We start from the raw sequence: 25,199 nt of genomic DNA on the forward strand, positions 1-25,199 counted from the left end.
TAACGCGTTTCTTCTCAGGAGACCTTTCGGCTTAAAATATTTCCTTAATTAACGCAGCCTAATCTACAAGAGCCAAAGCCGTGTGCGGCTCTCCCACGCCGCAAGAGTGCCGGAGCCGTTCTCTGCGGCCCGGCAGGGCGCATCACCGCGCCTCCAACTTTCCTCCAGGCATCGGAGCCCCGTGACGACCGTCACCCCCATCCCCACGCATCCCCCCGGCGGGAGCGGCGGAACCGACCCACGCGGCCCTCGTTGGGGGTAGCCGGGCTGCCCCTCTCCGCAGCGCCCGCCCATCCCGCCGGTGCCGCCCCTCCCCGAACAATGAGCCGGGGCAGCGCCGGCATGCCTGCCTCGGCCGAGAGGTAACGGCGGGCGGGGTGGGGGTGCTCGGGGGGCCGTCCTTTGGCGGGGGGCGGCTCCCGCGGGTGGTTGAGGGGGGTGGCGCGGTGCGGAGTCGCCCGTCTCGCTTCTTTTCCCCTCCCTTCCCGCGTCGCTGCTATCCGGCGGGGAGCTGGGGTGCCGCCCGCCCCCGCGGCCGCCCGCGCCCTGCGCTTTGTGCGTGCGGCCGGCAGCATGCGGGGGGAGCCGCGGCGGGTGGTGGTGGCCGGCGGCCGGGCGGAGCGCCCCGGCGGCTGCTGCTGCTGCTGCTGCTGCTGCTGCGCTTCGGGGGTCGGGCGCCCCGCAGCGCCCTGAGCCCAGCGGTGCGGTACGTGGGGCACCCTCGGCACCTTTATTTGTTCATTTATTTATTTATTTGTTTGTTTGTTGGTTGGTTGGGGGGGCGGGAGGGGGGGAGGGCAAGGGGGAGGGTTTCTACCGTGCAGCGTTTTCTATGAGGAAAATCCTATAGGCGAAGCCATGTGGGTTCTCGGTGGCACAGCTCAGTGGCTTCGTGGCTGAGCAGCTCCCAGGCGGGGAGCGTGCAGGGTGTGTGTGCGTGCTTCGTAGGGTTCGCCTGCTCCGGGAGCCTGAATAGATACGTTTAGAGGAGCGCTGCTTTCCAGGAATTTAAATGAGAGCTTTTATTCTTTTTTCTTTCTTTCTTTTTTTCCTTTTTTTTTCTTTTTCTTTTTCTTTTTTTTTTTTTTTTTTTTTCCTTTTTTTCCTTTTTTTCCTGATGGTTGATTTTCAGGGGGTTTTCTGTTAGTTCCGTGTTGTGTAGACTGCGTTTGTAAGTAATGAGTATATAGAAATCGATAGCCTCAAAGGAGAAAAGAAAGAAGGTCTCGGCGAATTTACCACTAATAAGCAGCAAGGATCGCTTCTGTGGGCAGCGTGTATCGTTAGATGGAGCTTTATCATTCCTAACGCTCAGCTATCATCTGTAGCGTGTTCCGTCATGGCAATGTGTTTCATTTGGACCTGGGGGGGTGAGGGGGGGGAATGCATCGAGGTGACGCGTTCGAGCAGTTTAATTGCTAACTGCTGGGACAAGGTTTAGGCATCTCATTGCTTCATCTAGAAGGAAATGTTCAGTAGGAGGCTGGGGACAGCGGCAGACCTGGGGGTTAAGGTTTCTGTTGGCTTCTCAGGGTGATTTTTTTTTCCTTTTTCCAGTCTTGCAAACTTTCTGATCTTTAACCCTTTGCAATGAAACTTGCCAGACGAGGTGTCTGCATCCAGGTAATTCTAACACGTCTACATATTTGTTTTGGAAAGCTCACGCAAAAGTAATTCAGCTGGTTTTGATACAGTGGGGGCTTTGGACGGGGCAGGGGGGAAGAATTACTGCAGTTTTCCATGTACAGATGAAGTTATTACAAGTTTTCAAAGAGTTTTTTTTTCTCCTTTATTTTGTTTTATTTTAAATACAGCCTAGAGGCATTTCTCGTTCGTAAGTGCTTTCAGATTTAAATAATATTTGTGGTGGTTACCCATTGGTTTTGTGTGCGTCTTGCTAAGACCAGAAGTTGTGCTGTTGGTAGAAGATGTGATGAGAAGCCTATTCAGATAGTTTGGAGGTGAGGGGCTGCCTGTGTGCACCAACAGGGGGATGGATATTTAGCACCAATTCTGCAGCTGACACACTGGGCATCATCCTGGCAGACCTTTGCTCTGCTCACCATTTGTTTGGGAAGTGTTGACTTTGAGCTTTTTGTAGGCAGAAGTCTTCGGTGATGGCGTTTAGGACCTCCCCAACCCCTGATGCAGTAGCAAGAAAACTATTTTCTCTTACAGTTCATCTGGGCAGAGGACAGGATTTCCCAGCATTGTCCACGCTGCGCTTAAAGAGTTGGAGGATGCATTCAAAATGTAGAGCTCTGCTGCTTTGCAACAAATCTCTAGCATCTATGTTTTGTGATGTGTTTCCTGCTGAGGAAAGGGACAGAAAGGCCAAACAAGTAGGAAAAGTATTATAAAAACTTTACAGAATGTGCTTACAGGGATGTCAAGGTTGCGTATGTAAGCATCCTAGCAGCAAAGTATGAAATATGAGTTTGTTGACCTTATCTCTGTCCTCTGAAATCTGCACAGTGACTGTTTCCTTTGCACTCTTAAAGATAGCTGTATATGAATAAAATTGGATGTAGTGTTTTGCAGATAAAAAATTAAGGAAATAGAAATTAATTCTATTGAATGGATTTCATTTTCATTTCGCTGATGTGAAATGAAATAAGATCAAGCAGCATCCTGTTGATAGCATCCTAAGGATAGTATTGTGAATTGATGCTGGATGTGTCACTCATATACTAGTGAGGTTTTACATAAGTCTTTGGAATACTACTTGCCCATCAGAAATTGTATGTAGATCTCTCTGCAGTAATTTTCAGGCTGTGTTTTGGGCGCTTTTCTGTATTTGCTGGGGTCTGTTTACAATTGGCAGGCAATCTCCAGTGAACTATTTGGGCATATGGCGTTGGCTCGTTTTCCTTGTACTTATCTACTAATGACATTAAAAGGAGCCAAGATGCATTAAGTACCTCTCTAATATTAATTATCTTGATAAGAAGCTGCTTCAGATACTGTTAGAGCTGCAGATGTATACCAGTGATTTGTGATCAGTGTGAAGGCGAATGTGGGGAATAGGGTCAGAAGGAAACCGGGTACGATCTGTGATGGTCTGTTGAAATGTTGTTGCTGCTACAAAAAAATTGAGCACTCGGTGACCCGGTAACGTTGGAACAAAGGCGTAGGCACTTGATTCAAGGAGCACAAAATCTGGCATTACCGCTACTTTTGTTGTGCAGGAATAATTTTTGTCAAGTAAGACTGCTGGGTTCCTCTGAGTAAAGGTTTACAGCCCTTAAATAGCTCTTCCTGACACTAAGCGGTATGCCTTTTGTGCTTTACAAGTGTGCTAGAAAGACTGGCTACCAGCATTGGTACTGATGAATGGGAAAGAAAGAAATTTACGGCATCAGATACTTTCCTAAGTTATTTCCACTGTTGTTAGTTATTTTGAAGCATTAGACTGCCTCGCTTGAATGTAATTAATGTAGTAAATGGTTTGTTAGGCACCATCTGACCTTTTGTCTTGTTTAATTATAGAAGCTTAGCGCAGTGGTCTGTGTACAATATTCGGCCAAAATAATTGCTTTCAGACTTTTATCTGACCATGCCTATTTTTGGAGCAGCTGTGTGCATGGCTTTTTTTTTTTTTCCCCCCCTGAACTTTGCATTTTTTAGGTTCTCATTTGTAGCTGTGCCACTGCGTTTCCAATTTGCAAAGCCAAAAAGTGTTCCCTTGCTGCGTGATTTTGTTGACAGTCATACAAAGCAATAGTTCTGCGTGCTGTTGCACTGTATGTCTTGATCTTCCCTATTTCTTGCCCCTCATATTTAGAATCCATCAAAACTATGGCACAAGTGGGAAAGTTGCTATTGATTTGTTTCTTCTTGAAAGTTTTAGAACTCTTACACAGTTACTGAAGTTGAGGTTATTTCTTCCAGCAGATGTCGAAGTAGCAGGAGAGATGAAATCTGCCGTACAAAGAATTTGTGCAAACTCTTCACTATGCAGCAAAAACTTATTTGTGTATTTAATTGCATATATTAATTCCATAATGAATGCCATCCTCCTCCAGTAGGACTCCTGTTGACATATCTAGGATACAAGATCATATGCGAAGCTGAATGCAACTACCATCTCATACTGGAGAATAATGGGGAAAAAAACTGATATTTGTTATGAATTGTTTTATATCCAGTCTTTTCTGTGGTGTAAGCACTGAAAACTGTTTTTCCTTCATCTGGGGAAGATGCTGAAAATAAATGATTCTTTCTTTTTGTTTGGCCTGGAAATTTTACATAGACTGTAAGCAGCATGGATGTTTGTAAGCAGATACTTGGCCTTGAGGGCAAAGCATGCCAACATCATTATGTTTGCTGCGCACATTTCTCAAAGATTGGCTGTTTCTTGAGGGAAAATGCTGGAAGAGTTAAATGTCAGGGAGCTGTTGTCAGTGTTCTTGATGAGGGTCCTTGACCTTGGGATCTTACTCATAACAGATGCTGTGACAGAGAATGTTTGTCTACATGCCTTCAAAGCCCTCTTCTGTGCCAATTGCTTTGGAGGGGCCAATTCTTCCATGCTGCCAGAAATGCACTGGGAGCTGAGGAACTGCAGCAGAGCTGGGCTCCAGGACGTGGTGGCCCTTCTTGCTGTTACATCTTGGTGAAGAGGTGTCCCTCACAGCTGGTTATGTGTGCGGCTGCCTTATGCTTTCACTGCGTAGCTCTGCGATTGTCATTGTGTGTCATTGTACCCCTCCATTTTGGTACAGTCATCTGTTTATTGTATTGAATTGTATAAAACTGTATGAGATTTGGATGTTTTATAGCTAGGGTTGCAAAGTGACTACGAGTGCTCTCTGGAGGCTGAACACAAAATCATGTGAACCAAATGGTGGTTAACTGTGAGAAGGAAAGCTGCTCCTTCCCTTGTAATGTGTGTTGGTCTGGCTTGAAGATAAATGATGCACCAGGTGTGCAGGGCTTAGTGGCATGTGGTGATTTGTTCTGCAGTTTTGTGACTCCGTTTATGTCACCAGGTGTAAAATTTGATAAGGGATCTTCATAGCTTTCTCATTTTCTAGTAACTCTGAGTGCTATTCCTTATTTTGGTAGTGGAGTTGCCTTTCAGTCTGTTGCTGGAAGGTTAACTTTTGGTCTGGTCAGTCTTACCTGTTCCTCGCCAAAGGCTCTGATACTGTCTAGAAAATTCCAGTTCTCTTCTACCTGTGATGCTGTCTTTGAAGGTTTGGAGGTTTTAGACAAGAACCAATGTAAACACCTTTTGTCTGCAGATATATAATGATGTGTTCTATAGTAAGGGTCCAAAATGCCCTCATTCTTCAGGTATTTACATCACCAAGAAATGCAGAATTCAACATTCTTTTATCAGTAAAGAAGTATCCACTGTATTCTCATTGTATTAGTCATCAGACTTGTTCCTGAATAAGAAGATGCTGGTTCAAAGCACAATTTTAACAAAATTGCTTGCAAATATGAAAAAAAGTTGTTGATGTTTTATGTTTCAGTATGCAGAGCAGTTGTTCAGCTCAAGACTGGAAAGGGGAGATGGCGCATCTCACCCTGATGCTGTGGTAGTGAAATGGGTCAGTAATAAATGAAAGCTGTTCCCATCTGATGGCTGTTCAGTCACTTGTGAAATGTGGTTTCTAATAGACAGGTTTCCAGAAGCAGCCGTGGCAATTAGCTGAGCAGAACCAGCCCCCTTGTCAAAGGACTTGTTAAAGTGGCTAACGAGGACATCATGCCTCGTCTTAGCCGAAAACCCATCCTGTTAGCTAAGTGTTTCCAAACACTTCCAGCACAGCGAAGTGTGATTGCTAATCGTGCTCTGTCTGCTTGCGGAGAAAGGCCAACAATGCACTGTCTCTCCTATAAAGACTTAATCCATGAAGGTAGAAAGTAGTAGAGTGCACAACTGTGTTGATGAGGTCCTGGCTGCAGCTGGAATTGCTTGCAGACTGTTCAAAGGCTTCTGGGTTTAGGCTTTCAGCTTGTGGAAGCATTAGGGAGGGCATGCTGTATGTCCTGGTGAAGCTAATCACGTCCAGACTTGATAGTAGTTAGTGATAGTCTGGCGGAGAACTCAGTGATTAATTTTAACAAATGAGTTTCCTTTGAATGTATGCTCATGCATACCAATTACAATAGTATGCCTATGATAAAATTGAGGTTATTTTATTTGTTTAAACTTCAAACCTGGTAGTGGCTGATTTTTTTTTTTTTTTTTTCAAGTGTCTATGTTCTCTGGGCGACCTCATTGTAGGAGGAAAGAAACAAAACCAAGTGCCCGTTCTTCCCCAAAACAGCCTAAATACCAGTGAAATTTTCACAGTAATTACAAAATATTTTCAAGAGCCTAAGGAATATTAAACATCATGCGTTGTACAGTCTGGAAGGGCTCTAGTGTCTTCAGCAAATGCTAGGCCTAATCCTTAGTCCCCTAAAATAGGTAAGAGGTCTCTCACTGGCTTCAGGTAGGCTGTGGGTTTAAGTTGTGTTATTCCTGGTTTGTATTCTGGCCGCAGGCTCTTTTCAAAAGGAGACAATAAACTTGGGTGGTAGGAAGCAAAGCTCCTAGGAAGCGTACATGAGTTAGGTCATATTTTGATGTACTGAAAAAGTTGGTTTGAAAGCAAAGCCTGCTTGGGTTAAATATATCATATGGCATTATAGAAGCGTTGAGAGTAAGAGGAGCGCAGGAGTTTATTGAAGAAAATTGTATATTGTTATTATGGAAGAAAGCATTGTACAGTATGGGGTCTTTCTGGAAACTGTAGTTCTAGTATAGAAATTGCATTATAGCTGCATAAACAAGAAACATTATTTCTTACGAATACAGATGTGGTTTGGAGGACCACATGCTTGTAGACTGAACTCTGCTGTAGCATAGTACATGGGGGTGCAGGGCCACAATCTGATCCCCTTGACTCCACACACAGCACTGCTGAAGGGCACAGAATATTGAGCAATTTTACACTCATGAGTTTGTGTGACAGTAGCTGTGTGGTGTTGACATTTTCTACATAATATGCCACCTTTTTTCAGGAGCTTATCATTCACCCATAAAACACATGTTCTGATTTAAAGCATAGTTAAAAGGTCTGCTTAGTGGAAGGAGAAGTTTTACAAAATATAAAAATGACTGCTTTGACAAAGTGGAGATATATCCTTTTTCTTTTTTGAACATGCATGGCTCTTAATAGCCTTTGATTTAAAAGACATTTCGGAAAAGATATTTAGAGAACTGGAAGTCCGTTTAAAAGATTTGTTTCTTTCATTATCTCGACAAACCTTGAAAAGTAGTTTCCGTGCCTGCATAGTGATTATGTTTCAGAAAGAGTTCTTAGGGATTTTATTATGTGCTGAAACATATGTTTATAAAAAAGACTATAACCTGGTGGAAAAAGTGTCTTATAATAATAAACCTGTCGATGGGCCATATGCTGCCATCAGTATGTTTGAAAAAATAAATTCTTATACAAGTGTTAAGTAAGTTTACAGCCCAAGTGTTAAGTTGGGGTCAGGCTGTGGCTGGTCCTCTGTGGATTACTGGGGGAGGAAAGCACCTCTCCTCATGTTCTTTTCATTAGCTCATGCACTGAGACAGTGAGGTAGAGCAGTGTAGCATATCCTCCCAGAGGGCACAGGAGCATCCTAGTAGGAGCTCTGTGGGAGACCTGGAGAACCTCTACTACAGCTCTCCTTGGAGCTCCATAGGTTTGTGCCAGTCCACTCTAAGGTTGTGTATTTTTATAAGCCTTAATAGAGATTTGCATGATCTCTCCCAAGAAGCAAAGTGTGGTATCATCAAAGAATTGTGGAGTTTTTGGAAAGGACCTTAAAGATGATTTGGCTCTAAACTGCCTGCCACAGGTAGATACACCTTTCACAAGATTGGGTTGCTTGAAGCCGTATCTGGCTTGATTGTGATTATCAGCATGTAAAAGATGACAAAACAGAGCTCTGACAAATACATAACTGGATGAGAAGTGTGGGAAAAACTTCAATTCTTTCTATTTTCTGGGCGGATTGTTATATGGACTTCTTTGTGTTCATATTACAAATCTTTAAATGTAGGCACTGTGGTGGTTGCAAAGCCTTTTGTTTCTGAAGAGCAGAAGTAAGTTGCAGTAGGTCAAAGAATGTGTGGTTGTTAAAAGGCTCTTCTGTGTGGGATCAGTGTTTGGTAAATGTAGGCACTTTCAAGCCTATTCTGCTTTTGATGCACTCGCATAACTCCTATGAATGGGAGTCACGCATTTGTGCATCTCAAAAAGAATAGGCCTCTTTGTAACTGAGACACTGGCTGTGTAGAAACCTACTTCACTCAGAAGTGGTTTTAGTGTCCTGAGGTTTTCCACTACTGATCAGCTGTGCAATGCTTATTTTTCCTGGTGACTCTGCAGGTGATACCCATTGTCAAAGGAAATATCAAAGACAGGAGAATTATTTGAAGCGGTTGACCATGCCAAAGGCTATGTCAGGAGATGCATGAGGTTGCCATAGTATCTATTATCGAAATTGAGATTGTGAACAGAGCCATTCCCACCAGGAGCAAATTCCTTACTCAGAATCTTTCCTGGGTTTGTCAGAGCTTTGAGTTTGCTCAGGGGAAATTTGATTCTTGGGCTGAGATCTTCCCCATGGGTTTTCTACCCAGAAGCTTAATGAGGTGTATTGTGACCATGTGTACGTGGCTTCCGATTTTCAGCAGGCCTTCAGAGACTGAGGGAATGGAGCAGAGAGAGGAAATAAGCTGCAGAAGAAGCTCAGAGATCACAGCAAGGAGTTTGCAATTGCTATTGAAATGGAGAATAGATTGAATCAGTAATCCACAGAGAAGAGGGGAACTTCAGAGTTATGGGGATGTTCTCTGGAAAAGTAAGGCTAAGTATGGATTGAAGGAGTGGTGAGTGGACAGCAGTGAGTCTGAGGAGAAAAGCATCAATGCTTGGTGCTTAGCTTTCCACTGAAGCACTTTGGTATGCTGGCGAAGCTTGGAAGCACCACTGAACCATTTCTCTTCAACCTGGGAAAATGTAGCTCTCCCGTGGAGGCCGTCAAGTCTGGCCAAGTCCTTACACCCTGTTGGACCTGAAGGAAGGGTTGTGGGCTTTGGCACTGCCTCCTGAGCATAGCTGATGAGGTGATGAAGGAGCCTGCATTAGGCCAGACTGACTTGTCTACAGTATATACAAGCCAGCGTGAGGTGTTAACGACTGCAGCGCTCAGAATTTGCACAAACCCACACTGACTAATAAAATAGCCTACAACTACTCCAAGGCACCAGTGGTAGCCAAGCAAATTTGGAATGTCTAAACCAACCATTTTAAAGTTATGATGAGCCAAAAAAAATTAGGAAATAGTCCAAGAAATGGAGAACACTTTTCTGGAACTCTCATATCTCCTAGATGCCTTGGCCAATCTACCTCAAACTTTCCAGAGAAGCTTTCCTTGGCACAAGATCGTGACTGTGAAATTTCATGTGGCTGGGCTTTACTTTGTTGAAGTTAAGAAGGTTAAAACTGAAGGCTGTTATAGAAAGCTGATCTCTCCATTAGAAATATTTCTGCATAGCTGATCTTCATTCCTTCCTAATTGATCACTGCTATTTCTTGTTTAGGCTGATTGTATTTTTCCTATTTATTTTAGATTTCTTTATTTTTGGAAGCGTGCATTCAGAACAGTATAGCTTGGAGCCACATGAAGTAGGGCTGTGTATGAGCAAATGTGATGATACAGAAACATTAGCTCTATCTCTATATGCATAGGGGAAGGAGATGCAGAGAGTCTTACTTTCACCTTGTTATAATTGGCTAAAGGTTTATAGAATATCTGGTTTGAGAGCTTGCTGTTTAATACAGGTTTCACCTCTATGCTTGATAGAAAGGAGTCTCTCTGTCAACCTGGCTTTTACTTGAAAGAAAATTTCCGGTTGGTTAATTTGTCCATCTTACTCCTGCCATGGAAAGCCACAAAAGTGCCAATATCCTAAGACTGGCAGCAGTGTTTTCCATGTATGGTCTTGAACTGCTCTTCTTTGTTTCTAAACAAGCATAGTCTGAAGTGCGTAGCGGCTAAAATTACAAAACTGTAGATAGGCATTAGAAAACAGATATCATCCTGGAAGTGCTTCTTATTTCTCAAATTGTGGATGCCTTGGCTGAGATTTTATTCTATATAGGAGTTAGGCCTGTTATGTACCATCCCTTTCTTCCACTCCAGGTGCTGGTTTCTGGATGCTGTGGGGACCAAAGCATGATGCTGCAGAAACTTGCTATCATTATGCAAAGCCAAAGGGATGACAATGAGTAAAAGCATGTGAATGTGCTGTATTTAAAGACACTGAATTAATTTGACTGAGTCACATTATAGCAGGGCAGAACAGATGTCAAGTTGGAATGAGCCCTCACCCTGAGGCAGCACTTGAGAGTGTTTGATGTTTATGCTTGATTGTGTTTTTCTTTCCTGAGCTAAAAGCACCAGGAAACACTCTGGAGAAGTCAGGAGGTGCTGCTTCTTGAAGATCCCATGTCTGTTCCTGGCAAGATCTGCTGGTGCTTGCTGAATTTCATAAGCCCTGTTCTAAGTAGGTGCAGACAGACTTTGTGCTGTTTGCCACCTGTACTGGAGGGCGTAGCTTGTTGCCTAACACACCCCAGTACAAAAAACAGATTGAACACAATACATTATCATGGGTTAATTCCTGAAAGAGAGTGCCTGCATAAAATACGCATCAAGAGGTTTTCTATTTGCTCAGGCGTTTTATTATAGGAGCTCTAAAAAGATGAACACAGCCAGCTAAAAATCAATCTGCTGCTATATAGACAGCCAATGAGAAGAGTGCAGGATGGGTGTAATGTGATCACTGCTGTTTAAACCAGTGATCAGATATACTACTACACTCTGCAAAAGCTGCAAGCAATAGAGAAACCCTGCTGAAAACTCCCGAACCACAAAATTAAAATAATTAAACCTTGCAGTTACCCAGTATATGTTGAGTTTGCAAGGTCATAAGATAAATAAGGCGCAGCTACTACACAGTGTAGACATAGAATTTTACTTTTGTCGTACAGCACAGGCTCTTACACTTTTAAAATATCAACTGTTTTGAGTTGAAAGTGCCCTGAAAATTCTTCTGGTGGTAATTCTAGCGAAGCCACAGTTACCAAAAAGGAAGTGGAAAACAAGACATACAGGTACAAGTGTGCATCTTTTGATTACTGAGCTGAGGCATTGCTGTGTGTCTCTTACAGTGTTCTGCATAGAATCCTTGAATGATTTCTTCTCTAAGAAAGGCCACTGTGGAAGAAATCACCTTAATGCATTTTTATTGTCTTGGTGTTTCTAGGAGTAGTGTGTCTGCAATCTGCAGACTGCCAAACTGCAAAGCTTTGAGTTACTATTGGTGCTGCTTTATCCTATGCTTGCAGATGAAAGTTTCCAAGGAACCTTATAAACTCACTGCACAAGCTGAGAGAAGGGACAGAAAACTGCATAGCCTGCTGAACTGCAATGTTATAGCGTTGCTTGCTGCTGCAGCAACCCCCAGCTGTGCTTGGAAAAGCATACCGGTACCATGGCTAATTGGTGCAGCAGCCAATAGTAATTCATTCCCTTGACTATTAAGCAGTTGAACATGGCTAAGATAGACGTCTGATCTGTCTCAAAAACTCAGTGAAGCTAAGTTCTCTTTCTATATGTGATTTGTCCTTCTCCTAAACTGTTTGGAATCAGCTGCAGAGAAGGGTGGTTAGTAGCAGCAGATCAACAAGAGCATTGCTCATAACCTCATTCGTTTCTCAGAAAGTAATATGTGATACCACATCAGTTGCACTGTGGCTATGGGATTTAAACTGAAATTGCCTTCTTTTTTTTTTTCTTTTTTTTTTTTTTTTTTTTTTTCATTCAGATCTGCAAAAGGAAACAGTTACATTTTTGAAATGGAATACTTTTCTAACCAAAATATGCCTCTCATTTTCCACCCATCTGAAGTGAGGTTATAAAAGAAGAAAATTGCAAGCCTCATACCTGAAAAGCACTCAGGAAAATGTTAAGTAACCTGGAATCAGACATGCTGAAAAATCATGTTGTCAACATAAAGGCAGATTGGGTAAAGACTTACAGCAAGGGTGACTGGTTCATAAGTCTTAGAGAGCGTTCAAGATAGGATTGCTGATCTTCCTAAGGTTTTGAAAATCAGGGAGTGGTTATAGTGACATGGTAATGCTGGAAAAATACCCACCACTGTAATATGGAGTCAGCGTTCACCTGTCATGTCTGAAATGCTGCAGAAATAGTAGCTCTAGAGAGGTACATAAAGTCATAAAGTGTGTATTATATTAACGGTGCTGCATTTTCCAGGAAAGTCAGTGCTTTCAGACTGCAAATGTCATATACTAGGAGTCTATTTTTTTCCCTATTTTCTGATGTCCAAGCCAAGTGAAAATGATTTTATACTAAAGACACCAGTGTGCTTGTTTCTTACAACAGTGTGCTTGGCAGAGAAGCAATGGATTAGAATTTGCATACACTTGGGTTCTGTGACTCCTGGAGAGGAAACTGTGTGTTACCTAATGCTGGCTTCTTACAGCATTCACTTGGGAATGTTCAGTGTAAATGGCTTGAAAATATGTGATTATTCTCTATGTGCTTTTCTGCACTCCGTATCCTTACGGAGACTGTGACATTTACAGTGTCTGCGGTCTAGAATGTTGCTTTTGCCATAGCTTTTAGTGGTTATCTTTAACAGAGACCTTGGCACGGTGATGACACGGAAGGTTTAATAGACACAAATGGTTACCCGCATGCGGTGATAAAGTTTGCAAACTGTTCAAATGAATCAATGTTTCTATTCACTTGATCTATAGAAATTCTGTTGCTTTAATTTCTTTCCTCATTGTAAAAAAAATCGTGCAAGTCTGCTTGTTCTTTCATCAAAAATGATTCATACCTGAGGGACATTTGTAATTTGGAAGTAATTAGTAAATAATTCAGATAAATACTATTCATTGAGAATCATGAAAGCACGTTGGACAGGATTCATAAAGAGCTGTATCGAATTCTAACAATTGAAGCTTAAAAAATTATCAGTAGTTAGTATGATAAGTCCATTCCATCACAAATTAGTTCAGTGTTAATAATTCCTGTCTTCTGAGCAATCTGAAGAGATTTCACAATCTCAAAAAGCGACTAAAATAGAAGAAATTCTGTAAAAGTTGAACATCTTTAGACAAAAGCGTGATGTTATCTGGCTATCTGGCTTACTTACAAGCTACATTTATTGCAAACCAATCTGCTACACAGTTCTTCTTAAATTCGTCTTTGAATTGTAAAGTCTTAAAGTCTTCTACTTGTGGACTCTTAAGATGCTGCAGGATTGTAGTATAGCTCTGTAGCAAAGTGTGGATGGCTTATGTGAATGCCCAGGGCTATGCCATTCCTTCCTGCAAAACATGAAGTATGACTCTTTGCTAGACCTTGGAAAGAGGTCACAGAGCTTATACCAGGTTCCATATATGAGGTTTCAGGGACTTTTATTCATGTGACTCACTATAGTTACCAGAAATACTGTGGAATTATACAATGCATAGATAACTAAAATGAGGTATAAGTTGCAATGAATAAAGGAAATACGCTGTTCCTATGCTCTGCTTTAGTGAATTGGTACATTTTTAAATCAGTTAGTCAGTGCGTATAATAATCGGTAGGACAAATGTTGACCACAACAAGAATCTCATTGCTGCTTGATATAATTTGATTGCTGCCAGTACATTTTTTGTCTTTTTATGCCCATCTTTAGTGTGAACTTCAATGTGTATTTCTTCTAGCTCAAAAAAAAAAAATGGATCTGATGGAAATGGGTGAATTTTGCTCTGCTTGCAGGGTGCTGTGTAGCATACCCATATCTGCTGTAGTATTTTTAACTCTAAAACTTCTCTATCAACATTACTGACTTGAAATACAGATGCAAATCAGGAAATAAAAGGAATCATCTAAATGTTAATAACATTAAGCATGAGCTCTTCCATCAGACTAAATGTTCATTCATTTATTCTCTGAACAAGACTGCAAAGCCATCAGCAAAATAGGTTTGACAGGATTGGGTGTTGCTACGGAGTCTATGTTAAGACAAAGATTTCTTTCTCAGAACATTCTCTTTTTGTGCTGGCAGAGAAAACCTTCTTTTGATCGATTTAGGGCAGTGAATTGTCTTCTTTTTATTACTTACTCTTTGCCTTTAGCACTTAAAAGCTGCAGACATGGATTGGGGCTGTATTTTACAAGACAAGGGCAAACACACGTGGAAGTTCGTCTGTTCTTACCAACATTTTTCCTGATTCTGCAAATGGTTGCTGTCAGTGTTGTCAATAGGCTCCCAAAGTGGTAGATAGTGCCACGGATAGTGCCAAGGAAGGGCTGAGAGAACTGGGTTTGTTCTGCCTGGAGATGAGAAGGCTTTGGGAAGGCCTCGTTACAGCCTTTCAATACTTAAAGGGAGTCTATTTAAAAAAAAAAAAAAAAAAAGACTGATTTATTACATGTTTGGGCAGTCATAGAGCGAGAGGGAATGGTTTTTAAACTAAAAGAGGGAAGATTTTGATTATTTATTAGAAGGAAATTCTTTACCCAGAGAGTGGTGAGACACTGGCGCAGACTGCCCAGAGAAGTGGTGGATGTCCCATTCCTGAAGGTGTTCAAGGCCAGGATGGATGGGCAGCCTAACTTTGTAGATGTCCCTGCCCACAGCATGGGGTTAGAACTAAATCATTTGTAAGGTCACTTCCAACCTAAGCCGTTCTGTGATTAAAGAGAGGAACCTGAAGAGATGCCAGCACTGGCTCCAGACAGGCTCATGGGGTATGCAGGCAAGTAGGTGATCGTGCTAAGGAACAGTAAGCTACTCTGTACTCTAGCTACCCAGCTACTCCTTGCAACAGCCAGGAGGAAGCCTACACCCATGCCTACTCAGTTGCCAGGATGTCACTAAAAGAGAAGGAAAGGAGAAATAAAGTTTCGGACATCTTCCTGAGAGGTGGATGGTGAGAGAATGCATGCCATTAGTGATTTGAGGGAGCTGCTTCTTTTTGTGAGGCAACCCCCAGTGCTCCCCCTGTGCATTCTTCTCTCTGCTGGGGTAGACCATTTCCCTTACCTTCTCCCTCCTTTTCCCCAGGAGAATCATATTCTTCTATGCAGAGCATGCAAAAGATAGGCTTTTTAATGAAATCAGCAGTATTACAAAGAACTGACTGTTGGCTGAAGACCAAAGATGACATAGCAAGCATTTGAAATCTCAATAAAGAATTTTATGAAAATCTTGAAAATTTCAGTTGTTGAAGAATTGCAGGGAGGAAATGGGTACTGATTAACTTCAGACTTCAAAGTCAATATTTAAATTGAGAATTTTTCCTTTGGAGGTAAAGGCATGTCAAAGACCTCTGCCAACTATTTTAGTAACAAACATATTTTGTATTCCTCAGTTTCATCTACGGTATCCCATAAATCTAAAAATACCAAGGTTTAGATTCCATTGTCTCTTACGATGGTTAAAATTAGCACCAAATGCTAATTCCACTGATGTATCCCACGAGGATTAAACCAAAATATTATCCTGTTATTTCTACTTTTATAGCTAAAACAACGAATGCGGCTGTCTCACAGTCCAGCCAGCTCTCTCTCACATTTCACCTCAGTTTCTCACTGTCGTAATGCTGTCAGAGCTTTCAGAGACCCTGATATTTTTTTTTTTGTTCAACTTTCCACCTTGTAAAGTCCTTTATACTTTCTAGGGAGTGAATGGCGAGCTCTAGGCAAGAAGATTGGCTATACTTCATGCGCACAGCATGTAGGCACTAATGACTGCACAAAGGGTAAAGCTATGGAGAAGCCAACCAACAACCTTGATCTGACACTATTCCTTATGCTGGTCCCACGATGGTAGTCCTCAAAGATCCTATTTCTCTGCAAAGTTTCCAGTCAGGTAAAATGCAAGTTCTGGTGTTTAGGATCAGGTTACAAACAGCTGTATCTCCCACAGAAGAGATTTCTGTTGATCTTGTCATAGTTCAAACTAATGTTGTCATAAGCCAGACATAAAATGGTACCAGAATGGAGGAGGAAAAAGAGAAACAAACAAACAAAAAAAAAAAACACACAAAAAAAAGCCACAAAAAAACTCCTTAAATACAAATATCATTATATTTTGTTTTGCGAAGCCAAACAAAACATCCCAGCTAGTGTAGGTTGGCTTCTCATTAGCATAGCCATGTTAAGTATTAAAATATACACAAAAAAAAAAAAGGAGAAAAAGTGTTTCAGTCCAGGAAACTTTGGTTTTTGGATTGTATTTGTAATGTAAAAAGGGCTGAACTGACTTCATACTTCAGTTTGGCAGAGCTTCTCCCAGGGTGAAACTTTTCATTCAAATTTCTAGCCTTGAGCAAATAAGCTTGCAGAAGAAATGTTGTTTATAAGTGTGTGAGAATACAGAAATGAAATATTAACAGTGATACTTTTCTGAATGCTCTCTTACAATCTTACAATTATGTTGCTAACATAAATAAATAGGAGTTGGCTTGAGATAGAGTTGAGAAATTGGGAACAATTTATTTACCATTGTTCTTTTTTAGAGTTTTAAAACAAGAGCCTGCTTGCCTGCTTTCTGGAACAAATATAAAAATACAGACCAGAGCCTAATAGAAAAGTAAGTAATAAAGAGGAAAGCAAAACTCAATGCATATAGGACTTGCATTACTGAGTCTCACTGCGTGGATGTGAGGTTTACTGGTATATTGAGATAGAGACGTTCCGTATGTCTCAGAAATATTATTGTGTTGGAGTGGAAAGCCAAAGTTCTCAAATTATTCCTGTTTGGAACAGTTTGTGAGTTTGGTTGGGGTTTCTTAGCACTGTTGACACAGATCTTTTGTCACTGTGCTCTCTGTTCGTGTGCACGTTGGTATAAATGCTTTCATCTTTCAGGAGGCAATTCAGATTGCCCTTTTTCAGTGCAATTACTGCTCTGTTAAGTTCAAATAATGTAGAATCTAAAAACATTTATGGAGCAAAGAAAAGATGTCTTTTATCCTAACCTTGCCAAGAGCAGAAATAAAATGAGCTGTTGTGCTCGCAGTGTAGAACTGCATGAGGATTTGTAACATCCTATTTCTTGTGGTTTAGTCCTGTGTGCAGTCTGAGATTTGTGTGATTTAATGAGACTGTGATTCGTTTATCCTGTCAAGCTTTAAATAAAACACCCTCAAAGCACTTCCTTCCTTTTTTGAATTATGTGTTTCTGCAAGTACAGTATCAAAAGCTGTCTCTCAAAAATAGTGGGGAGAAGCCAAATATGGTTATATGTACTGTCTCAACTTTTTTCTTACGTTTCTTTGGACATTGAATAAACTATCAATTTCTCTGTCTCTCTGTCTTGTTTCAGGCTGTAAGAAATTGATGCCATCATGTTTGGTTACATGTGACATCAGTATATTGGCATGGGCTACTCCTAAACTGCAGTTTTGCGGGAGGAAGGGATTAAAACCTCCTATGAGCAGGGAAGGATTAGTCTTGCAGAAACCAGAAACCAGGCTGTGCTGAAGATAGGCAGCAACTCCTGCTTCTGCTTGCAGTCTTGCAGACCCTAGCTGTAGTTTGGAGCATCTCTGCATGGTGTGTGAAGTGACATTCACAGGTGGAAGAGGGAAAAATGTGTGCAGCTGTTCTGGATTCTAATCCATTGCAAAGCTCAGTCCCCAGCGTTGCATGGGTTTGCAGGAGAGCAGGGGTCCTGCTGTTCACCCAGACCTCACAGTTGTTACAGGAGCATGCTGGCTGTCTACTGGTTGGGTGACACGGGGCAGGATTCCTGGGACAGACTCTCTGCCAGCATGAGGGGGACTCACCTGATGGATTTGCTGATTCTGACGGGAGGAAGTTTTTCCTTTCAGTTCTCTTTCCTTGGTGCTGTGGTACCCCAGCTTTCCTGCCCAGTGCACAACTGGTCTTCCTTCCTGCCCATCCCAACCTCTCTCTCTCCCTTCCTCTTGCTTCCTTTCTTCTGTGTGCTCACTTTATCATGCACCTTCCCTTGACATTAAGAGTAAATACCTTAACAAGGTGCATAGGAATAAATAGAAGATCAGAGAAAAAGTGATGGTCATCAATCCAGTGCCTTTGTTTCTATACTTCTCTCTTATTTCCAGCCAGCTTGCTCTTTCCTGCAAATGCACAGGATTAGGCTTCTCAGGAGCCTGATGCTGATCAGGTCCTCTGGGAATGAGTAGTACTCTGCAGTACTACTTGCAGTTTGGGAGTGGGAGGGAGGGGGGTCAAAGATGCACAGTTGTAGTGCAGGGATGAACATAGGTTGCTTTATGGTCTGATCCTGTCATGGAAGCAGGCACTGCTGACATGTAGTGTAGTGTCAAGCAGCCTTGAACCTTTCCATCTTGCTGTGAACAAAGCCAGGGCACTGCAGAGGACTGATAAGAGCTAATGGCTTAAGAGCTCACATGTAGGTAGGGCTGAGTATACGTAGTACATGGATACATGAGGGGCGCCTGGAAAGGTAGGTACAGTAGGTGCCAAGTATGTAATGAGAATTACTTTTCAGTACAACTGTATGATACTTACACCACTTTGCAGTTTTTGGGGAGCCTGGGAGTGATTCACTGCATAGTTGTTATGAATGTTAATGTGCATTTCTGTATAAACCCTTAGTTATGAAACCAAGACTGTGGTCAGCTCATAATCAGTCTGTAGAAGATAGAGATGGCATTTTCACTCTCAGGAGTGTTGAATCCCAGTGTAAATTGGAGAATGAGAAAAGGTGTGGCAAGTCGGGTGGATGGAGATTGACCTGCAAGGTGCAGGCAGTCCCTGCAGTACCAGGTCTTCCATGGCTGTTGATGCTGTGGTGTTCATTGCCATTGGCAAAGCCTGCATGTGGGGCTAAGAGTGAGTACAGTTATTTCTACTTCCCTGTTGTCAACCCATGCTCACGTATGTGTATGTGATCTCTGGGCTGTGCTGGAGGTGCTGTGTGTGGCCTGTAGGAAAGCGATAGCTGGCCCCAGTGCCAGACAGTTTGAACTTGATGATGGTGTGGAGGGAGGGTATCAGAGGCACAGAAAATAGCTTTGACCTCTCACTAAAACCTGGAGATTTACACTTCTAAGTCCCTGTGCTTCTACAGAATAATCTGGGACGCGTTCCTTGGCAGAAGCCCCACTGAGCATTTCTCCAGCTGCTGGGTTGCCAGCTTGAGTGAATTTTACTGCAAGTCTCACTATGTTTGGTAATTGTTTTACAGCCTGAGCTACTGGAAATGGGTCATTAGTAACAAATGGGAACAAAAAAAAGAAAGCTCTCCCTACTATCCCCACTATCTCCCTTCAACTCAAAAACCTAGGTTTTGTCGTAGAACCTGAAGACAGGCAACCTGCTTGCCTATGTCCATCCCCAAGAGCAAACTGAAACCTGATGCTACAGCTTGGGATGCTTGCCATGCATTAAACAAATGACTCAGGTTAGCTGTGCTATCATTTGTCCCTCCCAAGGAATCTCCCCTAAGAACAAGATAAACAGATATATTAAAAAGGCACTGAGCAATGTTGAACATAAAAAGAAAAAATCTTAAGTTGTTTTGATGTTTCTTCTTCGTTTCAGAAGATGTTTTCTTAAGTTGCCACAAGTAATACAGAATGCAACTTGACTCAGCTGAATTTAACACTGGAGGAAATTGCCAGATTTATTGGGACTAACAAGGAAGTTGTCCAGAAGAGATTCATTAATTAGGAGGCCTCATCACAGCCAATAAGACAAGTGCGTGGGCCATCAAGTGACTAATATACATATTTTGGCAGTCACCATTCCCTACAGGCTTGCTTGTCTGTTGCTGCCTACTGTACGGCTTGCACCACAGATATGATCTGATAATGCTAAAACCGATTTGGTATTTCCCACAGGAGAGGATGAGCGTGCCTCCCCACCCTGGAAATGCAGCCTCCAGCTGTCTTGCCCTGTGCCAGAGGTTTCTTAATACCCTGGAATTAGCTGACTATGACACAGAGTAAGGGAGCATTCAGGCTGCCGAAGTCTTCCATCAAATAACTCCCCTCCCCATCTGATTCTCAGTCCTCTGGGAATGGTTGCCCACAACTAACATTTGCTACCCCAAATAACCCTGGGGTGACCTTCTCACTCCAAAGCTGCAGCCAAGAAAAACCCTGTTTAACATAACAGTGTGCAGCTTAGAACATCAACTTGAACCATTCTGACCCCTGAGCCACTGGGGTCTGTACAAATTAATTTAACAATAGACAGTGTTGAAAGGGAGGAATGTTTCAAAGGAATTAAAAAAAAAATCTCCCTCATCCATCTCATCTCACTTAAGAAATAGTAAGGAGGCCCACTTCAGAAAAATCAGGAGTGCTCCTTGTTGCCAAACAATGGTCCATATACAGGGAGTGAGGAATGCATTGCCATCTTGCATCTTAGTGTGGGGAAATTTCCTGCAAGCTGGTTCTTTTGCAGAATTGGCCTTTAATTTCCACTGGGGAGGTGGCTTCATTTCCTGGGATACTTTGAATGTGCTCTTGCTGTTTGCCTTTATTTTTCATACTTGCCACCAGTACTTGTACTAAGCAGATGCATAACTCTCTACTCGCTGTACTAATTTGTGCCTTAGACTTATGGAATTGTTAAGGTTGGGAAAGACCTCTTAGATCATCTGGTCCAGACATCAGCCCATCTATGCCATGCCTACTGACCACATCTACACAATAGTAGAACGCGTCCAAGGACAGTGACTCCACCACCTCCCTGGGCAGCCTGTGCCACTCCATCACCAGTCTCCATGAGAATGTTTCTGATATCCAACCTGCACCTCTCTTGGTGCAACTTGAAGCCATTAGCTCTCGTCCTATCACTGTTACCTGGGAGAAGAGGCTAACCCCCACCTCTCTGCAATGCCCAGAGAGTTTTAGAGAGTAGTACCTTGCCTCATACCTTCCAAGGCTTCCATTGTGATTGGGTAGGAATAACATCTCTGTCCTTGTGGTAATTTGTTTAAGTTTAAGTCATCTGGTGATTGAAAGACCCTTCTCATATGAGATAATAACAAAATGGTATCTTTACCTCTGTAGTTAATGTGTGCATCACTTCTGCTGAATGAGAACCTGGCTTGGGGTAAGTCATGGGCTTGGGATAAGTGCAAGCCTAACCCTACCCTAACCAGGTTCCTCTGCTGTTCCTTAGCGTAAACTTTGACTTCAGCATTGCCATTTGGTTTAGCGGGCATAATGGTGATGGTTTGATGGATGGACTAGGTGATTTTAGAAGTCTGTTCCAACTTTAATGATTGTATGATTGTTCATAAGCAGGGAGGATTATTATGGCAAGTTGGATATTATGGGAAGGTGGATGCATGAAGCAATGATAATGTGATGTGTCATGTGATGTGATAAGTGAATGATAATTGGAAAATTTTTTGTAGATTTGTTTTGATGACTTTAAAACCGTTCAATGAGTGTAGATGAGAGAGACAGAAGCTTGTTCCTGAAGGATCCAGTAGGCTTCAGTAGCTGCGCTCATGAGACCACCTGTTTTTCTTCATTTGGCCAGCATCATTCATGAAGATTGTCATTTCTGGCTTGCTACCCAAAAGTTCGCTGCCTCCAGCAGAGATGTGCCGCCTTCATGAGCATACCCAACACGCACCTCAGGTGGTTTTGTGGGAGATTCCCCACAGAGTTCTGCCACCAGCTAGGGGGAACGCAAGGAGGGGCTGCCCTCTGCTCCCAAACATTGCTGAGGGCACTGACTGTGAGGTGTGAGAAGCCCCAGGAGCTGAAGGGGAGCTGACTCAGTATTCTGTGTGGAGGGAGATAAGATAAACTGATATTTCTTTGGGCTTAGGGCAGCTTTCCACTTGCAGCCTTCAAGATCCTGCTAGGTTGCAGGGGTCCTCTTGCAACTAATACAGTAATGACCTTGAATTCGCTTCCAGCTCAGCTGTGCTGCTGGAGGACAAGGCTTTTCTTGTGAGTAAAAAACATTAAAGCAGCATAGAGATTTGCCTGCATAGCTCCGGTCTAAAAGAGATTTGAGTATCCTTTTTGAGGCCCCACTTGCAACAAGGGATTGTAGATAAGCTTCTGCAGTAGCTAATGGGTAAAGTTTTCTGATTTATTCTCACTGGTGTCTCTCCTTTTACTTGCAGTATTGACAAATATAGTGGTGTATACTGATAATTTCTTTTATGTGGATGATTTTTTACTGCATAATACATGTAGTCCTGTGCATGCTCACACGTGCATGCTAACCAATACAAGTATGCTCTATGGCTGTCTGCTTATTAGGCAAAAAATCTTTTGCCTCGATTTAAAATTAATTAATGATGCTACTCATGGCTTTCTCAGATTGTAGCCTGAGTATCAGGTGGTGGAGCCCAAACTAACACTTCATGCTGCAGCAGCCTTTTTCATGGAGCACGCGTTATCTTAGGCTTTTAGAACCTTACGTATTTTCACACCTGAATTAAGGCTAAATCCTTTCCTATCAATTTCTGGCGGTAAGATAAAACAAAACTTGGAAGACCCGTGAAAAACGTGAGGTTTTGTTAAGGTTTGTGCTTGAATTGTAGTTAAGCTTGTTGCGTGTGTCAGTGGAAGGTATTAGTGACTTCTTCCTTTGTCGCTTCTACTTCCTACAAGCTTGTCTGTTAGAAAGATTCTGCAAGATGCTTCCTTTGCAGATCCGGTGAGAAATGTGAATTCAGCAGGAGAAACATCTGACTGAGCACAGACCAACTTACACAGCGGTTTGGAAGCCACGTGTTGAAAAGTGCTGGGGAAACACAGCAGGGAAAATGATAAAAAGGGATGAAAGCAGTTCAGACAGGCGAAGAATGCAGCTTTAAAAATGCAAAACATCTGAACGCTGATGAGTGGGCTGGTCGCAATAACTTCAGGGCAGACTGAAGTTGCACACAGTCATATGCTGTGAGTGGGCTCCCACAGGACATCGCCTGGAGTGATTTAAAATTGGAAGCGGGGGGAGAGGGAGGGATTGTCGGGGTCCTGCAGAGAATGATCTTGCGGCAGCAACAGCAGAATGCAGCTAGGAAATGGGTCAGTTGGAGTAATAGCTTTTTCTTTCCATGTGGTTCCCGTGAGCTGAGCCAAACGTGTGCAGAGGCACGGGGTTATCGTATTCATGAATGTTTCTTTCAGCGTATTGAGGATTAAATTTAGTCACCCATGTGTGACACTGAATCTTCTCTGGACAATGCTGTAAGTCCCAAAGTTAGCTTGCTTTTTTTTTTTTTTTTTTTTGTTTAAATCCCCCAGTGTTCTAAACTTCGCCTTGATTTTTAATATAGCCTGTCTTAGAAATGTGATGCTGTGGCCTCGCGTTCCAGAGGGGTCAGCAGAAATGCTGGTCTGAAGTATTTTTGCTCATACTACCTGCGATCTGTTCTCGTCTCCGCACTGTGGTAGGTGATCTCCTGGTCTGTGCTGGAACAACTGTGTGTGACCGCAGTGACATGGATAAAGGGGCTGACCCATTTTTAAATTTTTTTTCCTATAAAAAGCAACTCTTAATATGTATTCCCTCAGCTCTCTACCCCTGCTGTATGAGTGTATTGGGACAGACGGTGCTGCGCATAGCTCTCTGCACAGCGGTGTTATACGAGATGGCAGGGCTATGGAGCAAGAATAAGGAGCAGGGCTGAGGACACCTTGCCCCAACATCACCGCTGATTTCTTTTCGATGTGAGAACACAGCCTTCATTCTAAGCTTGACACTCAGCTATGACATACTTCAGCAGCTTGAGGAAAGGTGGCAGTGTACAGTGATCGTGTGTTTGGTCCCTCCTGGCTGTGAGGTGTAACCAGCCAAGGTGTTATCAGAGGTGCATGAAGCCATGTGTGGTGTTTGGGTGGGGTTTAATGCGATGTGTGCTCCTGCAGTGCAGGCTGCTATTGAAATCCGCTGCTCCATTTCTCCTTTTCTGACCACAGCTGGCTGGCACAAGTGGCTTTTAAGTGGCACCATTGGTCATTGGAGCAAATGGGGTTAGGAACAAAACTCCAGAAAAAGGGGGCTTATTTTTAAACTGTATTAGCTAAGCCATGTGTCACTAAGTAGAATACAGAGTTAGTTACACTGTGGTGTTAAAAGTGTGGCTGATGATGAGTATGGTGCAGGGGCAGGGGAGTGGGGGAAATGATAAGGATTATGGTAAGGGAGGGGCAGACTTTCTTCAGCTGGTTTTGCCCCCAAAGCCCACAAACAGCACTTCATTACACAAGTGGGTTTGTGTAAGGGCATGGTGTGTGTGATGGTCCAGCATTGCATTAGTTTATTTCCCTTGGAACAAAGCCCCTTTGCTCAGACTTGATCTCATTTTGGACAACACAACCCTCCATTAATACACAAGCTGTCCAAAATCCCTGGTATTAGTGGAGCACGGATTTCCAAGTCTAGGTCTGACATTCCTCCCCACCCTCCTTATGTAAATCTCCATCGTTATCCTAAAGGCATGTATTTAGCTGGAGGTGCCAGTCAGCACCCTGTTTGGAAAACACTAACTCTTCAAGCTTTGATGTGAAGAACTCTTTCATATCACTTCAGGGCATGCACATCATCCAAGCAGAGCATCCAAACAGCACTTTGCTTATTCGGGTGCAATCCTGGGCTGCGCTCCCCAGCAGAGGATTTTGCTCACTGAGACTGTGACAGTTCACAGCAGCTAAGAAAAGGCTCCTGAACTGCTGGTGTGATGCTCTTCCCTGCTCCCCCTCTGATATCCACAGAGTACTGTGCCACTTCAGGGGTGTGGGCAGGGGAGGACTGTCCAGATGAGTTTGTGCTCCCTGCCTGGTGCAAAAGAGTAGACAGTTTATATTTTCCCCACTGTGCATGCAGCCAGGCACGGGTTTTGCTTTTGCTTTTCTAATGGTATGTTCTGTTCAACAGAGGCAGGCAGGCACATGATCTCCCTGAAGGCAGGATCCAGTGTTACTGTAGAAACTGGCCACCAGCTTCTTTTGTAGCTAGCAGCTGTCACTGTGTGGTTACAGCCAAAGCCTGTCACTCCTACAGTGTCTGTGGGCTCTGGAGTTTGTTCCTGCATCTCAGTGCTCTGTGCTACAGCTTAGAGATTAATTCTGCACCTTCTATCAAAGCTTGTGAAGTTATTTCTGATTTGTATCTAT

General features: G+C 42.8%; 1 protein-coding gene across 1 annotated transcript in view; it reads left to right on the top strand.

Annotated features, from left to right (window-relative positions):
* Positions 1-1,590: 1,590 nt before the first annotated feature.
* The window catches only part of ST6GAL2 (ST6 beta-galactoside alpha-2,6-sialyltransferase 2), a gene marked incomplete at both ends in the record, with an annotated part of 44,644 nt that continues 21,035 nt past the window's right edge, over positions 1,591-25,199 (top strand). Inside the window, one exon of the mRNA XM_079536683.1 lies at positions 1,591-1,623. Within this exon, the coding sequence (XP_079392809.1) occupies positions 1,591-1,623 (33 nt within the window). The remainder of the gene's footprint in view (positions 1,624-25,199) is intronic.

Source organism: Tetrao urogallus (genome assembly GCF_951394365.1).
Source record: "Tetrao urogallus genome assembly, chromosome: 1".
Taxonomy (NCBI): Eukaryota; Metazoa; Chordata; class Aves; order Galliformes; family Phasianidae; genus Tetrao; species Tetrao urogallus.